This window comes from Bubalus kerabau, chromosome 7, assembly GCF_029407905.1.
Source record: "Bubalus kerabau isolate K-KA32 ecotype Philippines breed swamp buffalo chromosome 7, PCC_UOA_SB_1v2, whole genome shotgun sequence".
In the NCBI taxonomy this organism is placed as follows: Eukaryota; Metazoa; Chordata; class Mammalia; order Artiodactyla; family Bovidae; genus Bubalus; species Bubalus kerabau.
Window position 1 is genome coordinate 10,605,254 of NC_073630.1, and position 17,479 is coordinate 10,622,732.

Consider the following 17,479-nt stretch of genomic DNA (forward strand, 5'->3'; position numbering starts at 1 on the left):
GCTCATGTAAATTTAAACTTGCTCATGTAAGACCACAAAAAAGCTAAAGTCACAAACTGCAGATTAAACAATGAAGCAATTTCTCTATTTAATTAGCTTGGTCATAAACAATACAGTGAGACTCACAGAGAGTAATCAATGCACATTAATTATTGATTCTCTATATGCCTGAAATATTCCAAATTGGATTAATTTCATAAGAATAAAAGAATCCCTTCAAACAATTTTTATGACAGTTTCAAGATTATCTTATATTTAGAAAGTGATTCATCTAAGGTCTCTTCACCTAAAAGTAGGAATATCAATAAAAATGAAAATAATGAGCAAATGTTACCTTAAAAATGTTTCTCAAATCCTGTATTTTTCAATGCATTTGTTTTGGTGAGCATATTTTTGACACTGAATTTTTAACAGTAAACAAGATTTCTTCTAGAGAACTGAAGTTATGTAAGTTTGAATAGAAAATACATGAAAAAGATTAAAAAAATAGTCTGATCTGGAAAGAAAAGCATAGTAGTTAAAACAATTTTCCAGGAAAAAAAAGTGGAAAAAGTTTCATAAAAAAGATTTTTAAAAAATTAAAAAAATAAAATAACTGTAGCCTCTAACTGTAAGATACTAAGTAATGACTCACACTTAACTTGATTTGCCTTTAAAAATAAAGCCAAAAAAAAAAAAAAAGCCAACAAAAAAACAAACAGAAAAAAAGGCAAAAAAAAAAAAAAAAGCCCAAATAATTTTTATAATAATGTGCAATTAAAACTAAAGACAAGAATCCTTTAAAATTTTGCCCACAATGTACTCAAGAAAATTTGGAGAAAATCTTGTCTTAGAATTGGAGAAAAACAAAAAATATCTCTATAAATATCACAGGACTTCCTTGGTGGTTAAGAATTCTCCTGCCGATGCGGGGACACAGGTTTGATCCTTAGTCTGGGAAGACCCCACATGCCTCAGGGTAACTAAGCCTGTGCACCACAGACGCTGAACCCGCGCGCGACTACTGAGGCGCATGTGTTCCAGAGCCTGGGCTCCGAAACAAGCCACTGCAGCGAGAAGCCCGTGGACCGCAACTAGAGAGCAGACTCCGCTCACCACGACTAGAGAAAGCCTGTGCACGGCTAAGAAGATCCAAAATAGTCAAAAATAAAAAAATTTAAAATATACAGTGGCCAGTTAGGAATATCATATACACCTAGTATATAGGAGAGTGAGTGAGTGAAGTTGCTCAGTCGTGTCTGACTCTTTGCGACCCCGTAGACTGTAGCCTACCAGGCTGCTCTGTCCATGGGATTCTCCAGGCAAGAATACTGGTGGGTTGCCATTTCCTCCTCCAGGGGATCTTCCCAACCCAGGGCTCAAACCTGGGTCTCCCACATTGCAGGCAGACGCTTTACCCTCTGAGCCACCAGGGAAGCCCAGTATATAGGAGAAGTTCTACTTAAAAGATTTAAGATTTGGAAAGGGGCTCTAAAATTAATGTAATCACTCTTCTGGGTGTACAAGTAAATATTTTCAGTTAAATGAGATTTTCTTCTCAGTAGCAAAACAAATATGTGCATTTTGAAATTGTCTTAATAAGGAAAACAAAATTTTACACATTATACCCTTTATTCAGTCATATGTATGATCAGAAACATGGAAACACAAGAAAATAAAGAGTCTTCCTAAATGTTTCTGCCTAAAAAGCAGAGATCGCCTACCTTGGTTTTTGGAGATGGCTTTTGTGCGTCTCTTTCAAAATCTTTTGTTAGAAGGATGTTCTTACAATTGGCCTCCTATAAAAGAAGTATGAAAGAAACATTAGAGACTGAAGAATACTACCCTAAACAGAAATTACAATATAGTGAAAATCATTTCTGGATTGAGTTGTTCACACCAGAAGCTAGTGAAATTGTAGTGAGAAGCTGAAACATTTCTTTTCTTCATCACATACAACAGTGAAGTAACATAAAACAGTGACAGAATCAGTATGGCACCTATAGGACACACATATTCTACGATGATATAGCATGTCACTCACATATTCACAGACAGCTCGCCTCTCCTTTGGAGAACTAAAGAGTAATTTTCCAAGACATCAACACCAAACTTTGAGTTTCCAACTTTCTCCAAGTATTTAACAAATGGGTTTTGAGTCTATAAGTATTTTATCATAAAACAAATTCCTTCATATTGTTTAGCAAACTACTACTGAATAGCGACAATATCAATATCCTGAGAAAAAATATCGGAGTATCTGTTTACAAAATAATTAAGCTTCTAAGTCCCTGGTTCACGTCAATATAGTACATGCAAAAATAAGAGCAGAGATTACGGGTGGCAGCTTACTTGGGGTTGGATAGATTTACTATTTATTTCTACATAATACCTGTATGCAGGTCAGGAAGCAACAGTTAGAACTGGACACAGAACAACAGACTGGTTCCAAATGGGAAAAGGAGTATGTCAAAGCTGTATATTGTCACCCTGCTTATTTAACTTGTATGCAGAGCACATCATGAGAAACGCTGGATTGGAAGAAACACAAGCTGGAATCAAGATTGCCAGGAGAGATCTCAATAACCTCAGATATGCAGATGACACCACCCTTATGGCAGAAAGTGACGAGGAACTCAAAAGCCTCTTGATGAAAGTGAAAGTGGAGAGTGAAAAAGTTGGCTTAAAGCTCAACATTCAGAAAACGAAGATCATGGCATCTGGTCCCATCACTTCATGGCAGATAGATGGGGAAACAGTGGAAACAGTGTCAGACTTTATTTTGGGGGGGGCTCCAAAATCACTGCAGATGGTGACTGCAGCCATGAAATTAAAAGATGCTCACTCCTTGGAAGGAAAGTTATGACCAACCTAGACAGCATATTAAAAAGCAGAGACATTACTTTGCCACCAAAGTTCTGTCTAGTCAAGGCTATGGTTTTTCCAGTGGTCATGTATGGATATGAGAGTTGGACTATCAAGAAAGCTGAGCACCGAAGAATTGATGCTTTTATACTATGGTGTTGGAGAAGACTCTTGAGAGTCCCTTGGACTGCAAGGAGATCCAACCAGTCCATCCTAAAGGAGATCAGTCCTGGGTGTTCATTGGAAGGACTGATGCTGAAGCTGAAACTCCAATACTTTGGCCACCTGATGCAAAGGGCTGACTCATTTGAAAAGACCCTGATGCTGGGAAAGATTGAGGGGAGGAAAAGAAGGGAACGATAGGATGAGATGGTTGGATGGCATCACCGACTTGATGGACATGGGTTTGGGTGGATTCCAGGAGTTGGTGATGGACAGGGTGGCCTGGCGTGCTGCAGTTCATGGGGTTGCAAAGAGTCGGACATGACCGAGCAACTGAACTGAACTGAATTCATGAAAAGAATAGTCTTGTTGTTTTAAAAAATAATACAGGGATTCACTTCTGAATGGCCATTAAGTTTAGTAAATTTTACATTAGATGATTCTATCTCTAGATTAAGATAGAACAAAAATACGTAACAGGAAGATGATAGTTGACAATAATGCTAAGAATAAGTCAGATTTCTTTTACTTGCTCCATAACCTTTACCTCTGCATCTCACTTCTTTTCCCATCATGCCTACCATTCAATCACCTAAATAATGAGTTTTTTTCAGGTTCATCTCACAGTTAATTAATCATCATCCTTTTTTAAGATCATCATCTTTTAAACAAAACTACAGTTTACACACCTTGTAATGTTACTAAAATTTGCTGGGATTATTTTGTTTCTAAAGAAAACAGTATATTATTAGTATAAAACATCCCTAAAGGAAATAATAATACTACTCAGAAATAATAATACTATTCACTACTAATATATAACTACTAAATTATAGGATATGTCAGGCATGGTGCTAAAGACTTTGCATTTATAATACCATTTCCACCTCAACAGTCTATGAGTTAAGTACTATAATTGTATTATCATTATTCCCCTTTGAACTATTAACATTACACAATAAAAGTGTACAGAAGTTAAGTAAATTGCCTAATGTCACACAGGATTCAAAGATGGTTTTGAATTACTTTAAAGCCTGAGCTCTTATGATCTATAGATATTACTTATCATCCAATATACTCAGCATCTTAAAAGAGTAGGTTGTAGAACTAAAGCATTTTAAGCCAAGAGAATTTTTAAAGAAACAGTGCTCAGCTACCCTCCCCCGATTTTACAAGTGAGAGATGTGGATCCTGAGGTGATGTGACCAAAATTACACAGAGCATGGGGCCTGGGCCACAGGTCTGCACCTGGCACCTGTTCTCTGCTTTGTAGGGAGCAGTATCCCCAGACTCAGAGGAGATCAGAGCGTCTTGTGAGCTGCAGTGGGGGGTGTGGGGGGGTCACTGCAGCGCTGCCAACACACTCAGCTGCCTGTGGCCTCGCGCACAGCCCTATGTACGGATCAAGAGTACATTTCTGAGATGTCCAAGTAAGTGTGCCTTCCAGTCCCACCCATTCCCACCAGTCACAACACCTGCTGGTGGGAAGCTGTTTACTGGAAATAGTGAATGAACCCATTCCCGTTTCTGACTCACTGTGAGAGGAATAAACTATAACCAGAATGACATTTAAAAGGTCTAAGTTATTAACTGCATAATCTGTTGTGTAATTTGGCTACACTTGGATAATATAATTAGGTATAATCCTTATACCTCTTTTTAAACTGCTAGTAAGTAAATGTTAGAATGTGAAGAGAAGAAAGAAGGCTGATTGGTAAGGGAAGTTAATAGGAACAACTGACCTTTGTTTATGTCTGTCTGGGTTTATAAATGCCTATAATTCTTTCTTCCTCATGCATAAACTAGAAGTGATGGTATTCCCTTTAAAAGTGATGGTATCACCCTTATTTTGCCTCCCTGTTCCTGTGAATTAATAAATATAAAGCTGAGAGTCAGCTTTTCCCTAAAAGACTCTGAAAGTGCTTTCTGTAAACTTTTAACTGAAAATACCACCTACATAAATTCTTTTATTTTTTGTTTTATGACTTCAAATTCAGACAACAGAGTCATTGTGAAGTTTAGTAGTCACAGCACAAAATGCAGAGTCAAGCGATCTGCTTTCTCATCCTAGTTCTTGAACTAATCATCTCTAGGAAGCCAGGCAAGCATTTTAACCTCTTGCATCTCTCCCTCAGTCCAAAGATCTATAAAACAAAGGGATTGATTATATGTGCTCAAGAATCCTATCTAGTCTTAAATTTCAAGATTTCATGATTCGTCCAGGAAACAGTATTTATTGACTCAAAGGTAAGCCATGTCCTCTTCAGAGCTGCAGTCCCAGAGTGCCATCAGAATGCTGCAGAGGTGTGGGCACCCAAGCAGCGGCACTGAGCTGCAGAACACCGGCAACGTTCCCTGCAAGGTTGTGTTACTCAGATTTCTAGAGAAAAATTAAGTAATTCAACTAGTAGCTTAAATCAGTAACTGGTAATAACTGAATTTATTGTTTTAAAACAGATATAGTGTGGAAACTCGGTAATATATTATGAGAAACAGTTTAAAGATTAAGCCTTTCAAAAGTTGTGCTTTTCAAAAGCCACTTATACTTGTAGGCATATACCTGAGAATTAAAAACATATGTCCACACAAAACTTTTTACTTGAGTGCTCACAGTAGCATTATTCATAATAGTCCACAAATGTAAATAACCCAAATGTCTATCAACTGATGATCAGATTTTAAAAAATGGTGTATTCACACGATGGAATATTGTCCAGCTATAAAAAGGAATAAAGTACTAAGATCTGCTAATAACATCATGAAAACAATATGCCAAGGGAAAGAAGCCAAACACAAAGTCACAGACATATTGTGTGATTCCACGTATATGAAGTGTCCAGAACAGGCAAACAGCAGCAGGAAGGAGATTAGCGGCTGTCAGGGTCTTGGGCGTGACAAAAATGTTCTGGAATTAGATAATGGTAATGGTTGTACAACTTTGTAAACCTGCTAAAACTCAATAAACCGCATACTGTAAACGAGTGAACTGTATGGTACATAAACTGTATCTACATTTAAAAAGCAAGGCTTTTAAAGCTAATCCCCAGTTCTCAGGGCAAAGGCAAGGAACCTCAGGTTTGTGTTTAAACTCTCCCCTTAGAAGAGCTTCTTGGCAAAGGTTTGAAGTGGGGATGTTTTTGTTTGTAAGTATTAAACTACATGTGTGCACGGAAATTCTCTCAAATATTAACTGAACCCCATTACGTGTGGCATTCCAATGCTGGTCACTGGAGGATGGAATGATAAATTAGACATGAATATATTACACAGGGTATATTTATATTTATTTTAAACATTTCAACTGCTTGAATAAGACTTCTGACTGAACTGACTGCCCATTCTAATGACTCTGAGCAACAATCAATTGTTTAAACCTGCCGTGTCACTTTGGTATCATGAAAACACCACTTTAAAACACAATAGGGAAAGAAAAAAATACCTTGTTTGTCACAGCTTTGTTGGCCTTGCCATTCACCTACTAATGACATTAAAAAATATAAACACAGTTGCTGCTCCCTCAGCCGAACCCACTGATCCCAGATATTCACAGAGTGTGCCTGCACTTCATCCAGGTCTCTGTTCAGTTTTTACTAGAGAGGCTGCCCTCCCTGAACACCTCATCTGTGTCACTACTGCTCTCCCCACCTGCTGATGCTCTCTATTTCTTCACTGCGCTCAGCAATATATGACTTTAATACTGAGTGGTTTCAATTCTTCACTATCCATCTCACACTACTCCATGAGAAGACCTATATCACTCACAACGTGAGAAGACCTATATCCTATCACTTATGAATATATTCACAGGACCCAGTACAATTTGGCACATAGCAGAAGCTCAAGTGTTGTAGTGAATGAGTAAACCAAATCAATGAACAATATCCCTTTCTAATTTTTTGCAATCCTTTATGCATTCCTCTTGTTTTTAATTCCCTTCTTAATCAGCTTACACTTCAGGACCTTTCATTCCTTTTCTAATGCCCTTCATTTCCTTCCTCTCGTCTTTAATCACTGCATTTATCTCATAAAAGGAAGAATCCAGTGATATGTCTTCTCTGTGTTGAGAATGGAGCAACTGAAAGTGGCTGGGAAAAAAATTATAGAAGTGGTTGACTGCCATGTTAAATGTATTAACATAAATCTTCACAACAATCCTGCTATATTTCTTTAGTAAGGCCTCTATTCTCCAAGATGCTATTTCATGTCTCCTCCTCTTTTCTCAAGCCCCTTTCCTTCCATTTTTGCTTCACTGGAAAAAGAGACACATCAGAGAAAGTTCTCATCACCTTTCCCCTACACCCCCCCATCAAATTTACAAGCCACTCTCCATTCCTCCAGTTACAATAGAAGATTCTGGTCCTAATCAACCATTCCTTTAATGCCACCCTCAATCCTATCTCCTTTCATCTTCTCAAGGACATCACTCTTCCAATTCTACCCTCCCACTCCCTCTCTATTAGACAAGTCCCATAATCACAGGCAGGTTCTGTAATTATCCTAAAGAATCAAACATAACTCACTTCCTTAATCTTACTTCTTCCATTAGTGGTGGTCCCAAGTTTTTTTTCTTTCCTTTATAACCCATTCCTCCAAAATAGCTGTTTTCATGATCTCTACTTCTTTAGCTTTGATGCCCCCAAATCTGTTTTGTTGTTGTTCTAGTTTTTTTTTAACTTTTGTTTTTATTTTTTAAGTGGTCACACTCCACAGAAAGTACTGAAAACACTCACAGTTTGGTCTCCATCTTACTCAGGTTCTTAGCAACATGTGACCCAGGTGCCTGCTTCTAGTAGCTGCCACATCATCACCGGGAGGGAAAAAAAAGTTGCCTAACTCACTAACTTCACATGATCTCTTTGGATTCTGCTTCTCCTCTATACAATAAAGTTACATATCTACTAGTTATTGGTTTGTTTTGTGTGTGTGTATTAGTCAGTCAGTTGTGTCCGACTCTTTGCGACCCATGGACTATAGACTGCCAGGCTCCCCTGTCCATGGAATTCTCCAGGCAAGAATACTTGAGTGGGTTGTCATTCCTTTCTTCAGGAGATCTTCCCGACCCAGGGATCGAACCCAGATCAAACCCAGGTCTCCTGCACTCCAGGCAGATTCTTTACCATCTGAGCCATTCCTTTACTAAATAGAAGTTCTATGAAAGCAATAATTTGTCTTTCTCATGTGTGTGTTTCAGTCGCTCAGTCATGTCTGACTCTTTGTGACCCCATGGACTGTAGCCTGCCAAGCTCCTCTGTCCATGGAATTCTCCAGGCAAGAATACTGGAGTGGGTTGCCATTCCCTTCTCCAAGGGATCTACCCCACCCAGGGATCAAACCTGGGTCTCCCATATTGCAGGCACATTCTTTACTGTCTGAGCCACCTATTAGGGTCTTTCTTACTTATTACTAAAACTACATGCCACTGAAAGTGCCTCATATAGCAGGAGCTCAATAAATATGTGTTGAATGAAATTGGAGTGACTCAAGGGTTGATGCAGAGAAGTCTTTTCCCAAATGATACAATGATCTCAGAGCATTTTAACTGCTTTTAAATACAACCAATATCTAGTGACTCCTAAATTTGTATCACTATCTTTGACATTTCTACTAAGCTACTTATTTCTGTCTACTTGGCAACTCCACCTTGCTGTCTAATAAGCACCTAAATTTAGTATGTCCAAACCTGAGCTTTTGATTTATCAGCAAAAACATATTTGGTCAGTCCTGAGTGTCTTTGCCAGATTATCAAATGGTACCCTGTGACTTAAGCCAAGGTCTTAGGTATTGACCTTGATGCCCACCATCAACCCTACCATCAAGTCTAGTCAGCACTCTCCAAAGTAAACTGGGATTAATTCACTTCTAGGTACATGGCCACCTCAGTCACAGCCGCCACTGCTCACCTAAACTACTTCAATCATCCTGCCTTCTACAAACTTTACGTACATACATCAGATGAGGTCACTCCACAAGCAGTGTCTTATTACTCCTGGAATAAAATCTAAACTTTTTATCATTATCTACATAGCCCTGCAAGTTCTAGCCCATCCATACTTCTCTAACCTCACTCACACGACTTGCCCCCTTCCTTACTATGACTCAGCCGTAGTGGACTTCTTTTTCAACCTTCAAATACTCCAAGACCCTTCATGCCTTCAAGCATTTGCCCCTCATGTTCCCTCTCCCTGGAATTCCTCTCTACCATCTATTTAGTATGGCTGGTGTATTCTCATTCTTCAGCTCCTATGTCATCCCCTCAGAGATGCCTGCTTTAACCACCTCATTTAAAGTGGCTTCCCTGGTTACACTCTTACTGAAAGTGAAAGTTGCCCAGTCGTGTCTGACTCTTTGCAACTCCATGGACTATACAGTCCATGAAACTCTCCAGGCCAGAATACTGGAGTGGGTAGCCTTTCCCTTCTCCAGGGGATCTTCCCAACCCAGAGATTGAACCCAGATCTCCCTCACTGCAGGCAGATTCTTTACCAGCTGAGCCAGAAGGGAAGCCCAAGAATACTGGAGTGGGTAGCCTATCCTTTCTCCAGTGGATCTTCCTAACCCAGGAATCAAACCGGGGTCTCCTGCAATATAGGTGGGTGGATTCTTTTACCAACTGAAATATGAGGGAAGCCCCAACACTCTTATTAACCTGCTTTAATTCAATCATGGTGCTTATTCTAATTTGTCATTCACAATTTTATTTTACATTTGATTTATTTATCATACATTAATTTCTTGCATGCTAAGTCACTTCAGTTGTGTCCGACTCTTTGCGACCCCATGCACTATAGCCCACCAGGGTTCTCTGTTCATGAGATTTTCCAGGCAAGAATACTAAAGTGGGTTGCCATGCCCTTCTCCAGGGGATTTTCCTGACCCAGGGACTAAATCCGTGTCTCTTATGTCTCCTGCATTGGTAGGTGGGTTCTTTACCACCAACGCCCCTAGGGAAGTCAGGTTAATATTAACTTCAGTAGACTTTAAGTTTCACGTGGATAGAGATTTGTTTAGTGTATCCCCAGTATTCAGTAGAGCTTCCCTGGTGGCTCATAAAGAATCTGCCTGCAATGTGGGAGACCTGGGTTCGATCCCTGGGTTGGAAGATCCCCTAGAGAAGGGCATGGGGTCTTGAGTATTCATTAGTATTTTATAAATTTTTTTTGAATGAATAAAGAGAACAATGCCAACTCCTACATTTCCCTTTCTTTTAGTATTAATTTCCAACCACTAAAGAAATGTAATGAATCTCCTTGATATTGAGAATCAAATAATAATACATTTTTTTAAATTACTTGGATAATATGATGGTGAGTGAGGGCAGGTGGCAAATAAGCTACTATTATAACAGGCAGTTGTCAGAGAGCTGCAGATGGCAGGCTGGGGTCAAACCACAACAAGTGATTTGGTTGAATAGTGACTTGGAGATCAGAGGACAGACAGCAATGCTGATATGATTACAAGTGGGTGTAATAGCCAAAGCCTAAGGCCTCCTACAGGAAAGAGATACAAAGAACACCGCTACTTTCCACACAACCAGAATACAATAAATGACACTGGCAGATTGCAGACCACTTCTTACAATACCATAAACGTCTCCTCTTTAATTCATCTGTATCTGCAAAATGAATGTTAATTTGACTATAATAAATGAAGATGTTTTATTAAAACTCAAAAGCACTATGATGTTATCTTTACATAAATAAATGGAACAAATTGAATTAAAATAGCATTTAACAGATTTTCATTATATAAATGTTTGGGAAGAAATCTGTAGTTCTTGGGCTTGGACCAGGGAAATATAAATGGAGGAGATGAGAAGTAATAAAGTGTCAGATATATTTTGAACTCATTACTTTATAAACTGCAACTATAATATTCACAGGTACAACCTTAACTGTCTTTTAAGTCTCTTAAAAATTGCTTTACAGAGAATGGCAGCCAGTCATTTCTAATTAAAGAAAAAGGAATGAGAATGAATATAGCAAGGGATGGTGAAATTAAAGATCGAAACATCACTAAACATTAGAATTTGGGCTTCCCTGGTGGCTCACACAGTAAAGAATCTGGCTGCAATGCAGGAGACCTGAGTTCAATCCCTGGATGGGGATGATCCCCTGGAGAATGAAATGGCAACCAACTCCAGTATTCTTGCCTGGAAAAAATCTCATGGACAGAGGAGCCTGGCGGAATACAGTCCATGGGTTCACAAAGAATCAGACACTACTGAGTGACTAATGCTTTCTTTCTTCTAAACATTAGAATCTAGACTTGTGATTGTGTAATTACAATCCATTATAGTTTTCTCTTCCTTTCGCTCTGTCACCTCTTATAGAGAAGATTTTTGTAATAATCTCATCAAAAACAGCTCTCCCCAGTTACTCACAACTTGCTTTATTTCTGTCACGGTGCCTCATGGTTTAAGATTGGTTTGTGTGTCCATATATCGTGCTGGAGATTTCAGATCTATTCTCAATATCTGTGCATTTCTTTGTTAAGTTAGTCACCACATTTTATTGTTTCACAGTCTTGACTTGAAGAAGCTCTAACTTTTTTACTGATTTGCACAGGGGTTTGAATCTGTTGTCGTAAGTGACCAAGCAAAGGCCAGACTCAAGCCTTTTTTATTTGCTGGTCTCTGCCTGGGATGCTCTTCTTCCTCATATCTATATACATGACTTACTCCATCAAATCACTGTGATCTCCACTCACCTCAGAGAGGTCTCCCTCAATTCTCTATAGAAAATAGTGACTTCACTTTCCTTCTCTCCTCTCATACACCATTAATCTCAAGTCCTTATCATGGTTTAATTTTCTTCACAGACTATATCATTAAATATCATGTTAATTTCCTTAATTATTTATTGTTTGTGTCCCCTTACTAAAGAGGCAAACTCTATGAGGGCAGAGTTTTTTTTTTAAATTAAACCTACAGCTCTAGTTCACAGAATACTGCCTGTAACATAGTAGGTGTTTAATAAATGGTAGTTCAAATTAGACTTAATTGATATTTTCAGGACATTACACTCAAAAAAAAAAAAAGCAGAAGACAGACTTTTTTCAACTGCATATGGTATATAATCTAGGATTGATCACATATTAGGGTGCAAAACAAGTCTCAACAAATTTAAGAGTACAGAAAGTATTTCAAGCATCTTTTCTGATCACAATGGCATGAAACTAGAAATTAACCACAGAAAAATAAATGAGGAAAAATGAGTACATAGACACTAAACAGCAAACTACACAAAAAAAGAAAATACCCAATGGATCAATGATGACATGAAAGAAGAAATTTAAAAATATCTTGAAGCAAATGACAATGAAAACATAACCATAAAAAAATCTATGGGATGCAGCAAAAGAAGTTCTTAGAGGGAAGTTCATAGCAATACAGGCCTTCAAGAAACAAGAAAAATCTCAAACAACTAATCAATATAATCCACCACCTAAAACAATTAGAAAAAGAAAAACAAAGAAAACTTAAAGTCAGCAGAAGGAAGGAAATGTTAGTAGAATAGAGATTTAAAAAAAACAGAAAAATAAAAAATCAACAAAATCAAGAGTTGGTTCTTTGAAACAGCAAACAAAATTGATAAACCTCTGTCCAGGCTCACCAAGAAGAAAAGAGCAAAGACCCAAATGAATAAAAAGAGGAGAAATCACAACTGCTACCATAGAAATACAACCAACCAACCAATCCCCACCCAAACATAACAGATACTATAAACAATTATATGCCTAAAAATTACATAACCTAGAAAAAATGGACAAGTTTCTAGAAATATATCAAAACTGAATCAAGAAGAAATAAATAACCTGAACAGACCAATCACTGGTAGTGAAATAGAATCTATAACTTAAAAACTCCTTATAAAAAAAAGTCCAGGATCACATAGCTTTGCAGGCAAATTTGACCAAACATACAAAGAAAAACCTAATCCTTCTCAAACTCTTCCAAAATATTTAAGGGGAAGGAACACTCCCACAGATATTCTATGAAGACATCATCACCCTGATGCCAAAACCAGACAAAGATACTACCAAAAAAGAAAATTAAAGGCCAATCTCTTTGATGAATATACAAGCAAAAATTCTCAAAAAAATTAGCAAATGGAATCTAACAACACACAAAAATATCATACACAGCACTCTTAATTAGATTCATCCCAGAGTCACAAGGATCATTCAACATACACAAATCCATCAATGTGATACACTCCATCAACAACAAAAAAACAAAAACCATATGATCATCTCAATAGATGCAGAAAGAATATTTGATAAAATTTAATATTCATTAATGATAAAAACCCTTAGGAAAGCTGGTATAGAGGGAATATACCTCAACAAAATAAAAGCTATTTATGAAAAATTCATGGTCAGTATAAAACTCAATGGTGAAAAGCTGAAAGCCTTCCCACTAAAATTTGGAACAAGACAAGGATGCTCACTCTCTTAAGTTCTATTCAACATAGTACTGGAAGTCCTAGCCACAGCAATCAAACAGGAAGAAATAAAAGGTATTCAAATTGGTAAGGAAGAGATAAAATTGTCATGGTATGCAGATGATACAATACTACATATATATAACATAAAGACTCCATACAAAACCAACTAGAACTGATAAAGAATTCAGCAAGGTAGCAGGTACAAGATTAACAAAGAAATTTGCTGCATTTCTTTACACTAACAATGAAATATGAGAAAAGGAATATAAATAAACATCAATTTTAACTGCATCAAAAATTATTTTAATTTTGCATCAAAATTCTTTTGAATTAGAAATTCTTTTAATATTGCATGAAAAAAATTCTTAGGAATAAATCTCATCAAAAAGGTAAAAGACTTATATGCTGAGAACTACAAAACAGCAATAAAGGAAATCAAAGATAATTTAAACAAATGGAAAGATGTCCCATGGTCTTGAACTGAAAGAATTAATACTGTTTAAATGGCCATGCTACCCAAAGCAATCTACAGATTTAATGTGATCCCTATTAAATTACCCATGATATTTTTCACAGAACTAGAACAAATAATCTTAAAATTTATATGGCACCATGAAAGACTCAGAATTGCCAAAGCAATCCTGAGGAAAAATGACAAAGTAAGAGGCATAATGCTCCCAGACTTCAGATAATATTATAAAACTACAGTAATCAAAACAGCATGGTATTGGCAAAAATATAGACATATGGATCAATAGAACAGAACAGAGAGCCCAGAAGTAAACCCACACATCTATGGTCAACTGAAGTTTGACAAAGGAGACAATAATATACAATGGGAAAAAACAGTCTCTTCAACAAGTGGTGTTGGGAAAGTTAGTCACACGGAAACTAATGAAGTTAGAACACACCCTTACAGAATACATAAGAATCAATTCAAAATGGCTTAAAGACTTAAATATAAGGCATGACACCATAAAGATCCCAAAAGAGAACACAGGCAAAACATTATTGGATAAACTGCATCAGTATTTTCTATGGTCAGTATTCCAAGACAACAGAAATAAAAGCAAAAATAAGTGGGACCTAATCAAATTTTTAAGCCTTTGCACAGCAAAAAAAAAATCATAAACAACAAAAAAAGACAACCTATGGACTGGGAGTAGATATTTGTGACTAATACGACTGACAAGTGGTTAATTTTCAAAATATGCAAACAGCTCATACAATTCTGTGTTGTGCTCCTGCTCAGTCATTTCAGTCATGCCCAACTCTTTGCCACCCTATGGACTGTAGCCCGTCAGCCTCCTCTGTCCATGGAATTTTCCTGGCAAGTATACTGGTGTGGGTTGCCATGCCCTCCTCCAGGGGATCTTCTCAACCTAGAGATTGAACCTGTGTCTCCTGCTTCTCTTGCATTGCAGGCAGATTCTTTACTGCTGAGTCACTGGGGAAGACTAACAGAACAAAAAAAAAAACCAAACAACTCAATCAAAAAATTGGCAGAAGACCTAAATAGACATGTCTCCAAAGAAGAAATACCGATGACCAAGAGGCACATGAAAAGATGCTCAATATTGCTAATTATTAGAGAAATGCAAATGAAAACTACAATGAGGTAGAATCTCACACTGGTCAGAATGTCCATCATTAAAAAGTCTACAAATAACAAATGCTGGATGGGGTGTGGAGACAAGGGAATCCTACTACACTGTAAGAGGAATGTGGGAATGTGTGTTGGTGCAGCTATTATGGAAAACACTTTGGAGGTTCCTCAAAAAAATAAAATAGAGTTGCCATAGATTCCAGCAATCCCACTCCTGGGCATATATCCAAATAAAACTGTAATTCAAAAAAATACATACAACTCTATGTCCATAGCACCACTACTTATAATAGCCAAAACATGGAAATAACCTAAATGTCCACTGACATATGAATGGATAAAGAAGATGTAGTGTATATTTATATGTACAATGGAATATTTGTTGGTGTTTAGTTACTAAGTCAAGACCAACTCTTTGCAACCCCATGAACTATAGCCCATAAGGCTCCTCTGTCCATGGGATTTCTCAGGCAAGAATACTGGAATGGGTTGCTATTTCCTTCTCCAGGGGATCCTCCTGATCCAGAGAATGAATCCACGTCTCCTGCATTGGCAGGCAGATTCTTTACCACTGAGCCACCAGGAAAGCCCAGTGGAATATTACTCAGCTATAAAAATATGAAATAATCTCATTAGCAGCAGTGTGGATGGACCTAGAGATTACCATACTAAGCAAAGTAAGTCAGAAAGAGAAAAATACCACATGATATCACTTACATGTAAAATCTAAAATATGGCACAAATGAACTTATCTATGAAATAGAAACAGACTCACAGATAAAGAGAACAGACTTGTGGTTGCCAAGGGGAAGGAGTGTAGGGTGTTTATCCATATAAGATGGATAAACAACAAGGTCGTATTATATAGCACAGGGAACCATATTCAATAATTTGTGATAAAGCATAATGGAAAATAATGTAAATCATTTTGCTGTATAGCAGAAATTAAAACAGCAGTGTGTATCAACTATACTTCAATAAAATTAAAAAAATAAATCAATGATAGTTCAATGATCAAACAGACTGATCTTAAAAAATAAACTTTCAAAATCGCTTATCCTTCAATTTACCTTCACACTAATGTCACATTAATTTTTCTAATTTATGACTCTGAGTCACTCCTTTCCTAAAAAGTCTTAATTGCCTCCAATGACAGATTACATTTGCACTTATCCTGCTATCCAAAGCCCTTCAACCCATCTTCCTGTCATATTTACTTCCCATGAACAATATAACCTGGATGACTTGTTGCTTGTGACAGTTACCTACGTGTCTCATTTCCCATCCAGACTCTAAAAATATAATGAATGTTTCAATCTTTCCTGTCTCAATAGCACCAGAGTAGACAACTGATGTTTTGGCATGCCTAGTATCCATTCTCTTTCCTTTAGGGAAAGAGTTTCAGGAAGCTATCCTTTTCCTATTGGCCTCTGTGTTCCAGTTAAATGGGCATATCTTCCAAGATATTTCCAACTATCAATTAGAGATTCATTTCTTGTCGTACCAGGAATGCAAAGACTCAAGAACTGAGAACAGCTGAAGCTAATTTATCCCAATGGCAGCTCTGTGAACAGACTGTTCTGCTCTTACACTGCAGGGTGCCTAGATTAATGTTCTATGGGAAGTCTAGTTGTCATCTGTTTACTTTATTTTCCAGCTTTAATGAGGTGTAATTGACAAATGAAAATTGCATATATTTAAAGGTAGGCAATTTAATGTTCTGAAATACATATTCATTGTGAAATGAGCATTAAATCAAGCTAATTAACATATCCATTCCTCACATAATTACTTTTTCCTTTTTTATGTGTATGATAAGAACACTTCAGATGTATACTCCTAGCAAATTTCAAGGATACAATACATATTTTAAACTACAGTTATACTGCTATACATTAGCTTTCCAGAACTTATTTTACAAAATTGAAACTTTGTACCCCTTGAATCCTTGAATAACATCTCTCCATTTCCTCTTTTGCCAGTTTCTGCCAACCACTGATCTACTCTCTGCATTCATGTGTTCATCTTTTTTAGATTCCATATATAAGTGAGATTATACAATATTTGTCTGTGTCCCACTTATCTTAGTTTTGATTTGCATTTCTCTGATGATTAGTGATGCTGAGCACCTTCTCATGTACCTGTTTTTTTGTTGCTGGAAGGTATTTGATTACTGATTCAATCTACTTATTTATGTGTCTGTTCTGGTTTTCTATTGCTTCTTGATTTAGTTCTGGCAGGCTGTATGTTTCTAGGAATTTATTAATTTCTTCCAGCTTATCCAATTTTTTGACACACAGGTGGTCAAAATAATCCCTTATGATCAATTTATTTTTAAGGTATCCACTGTAATGTCTCATCTTTACTTCTAATATTGAGTTTTCTTTTTTCTTAGTAAATCTGGTTAAGGTCCTGTTGATTT

General features: G+C 37.1%; 1 protein-coding gene across 7 annotated transcripts in view; it reads right to left on the minus strand.

Annotated features, from left to right (window-relative positions):
* Positions 1-17,479, minus strand: part of FAM13A (family with sequence similarity 13 member A) — a 330,402-nt gene that overhangs the window by 170,225 nt on the left and 142,698 nt on the right. For all 7 annotated transcript variants that reach the window (XM_055587622.1, XM_055587621.1, XM_055587620.1 and 4 more), the window contains exon 6: positions 1,704-1,778. In XM_055587622.1, coding sequence (XP_055443597.1) covers positions 1,704-1,778 — 75 coding nt within the window. The remainder of the gene's footprint in view (positions 1-1,703; positions 1,779-17,479) is intronic.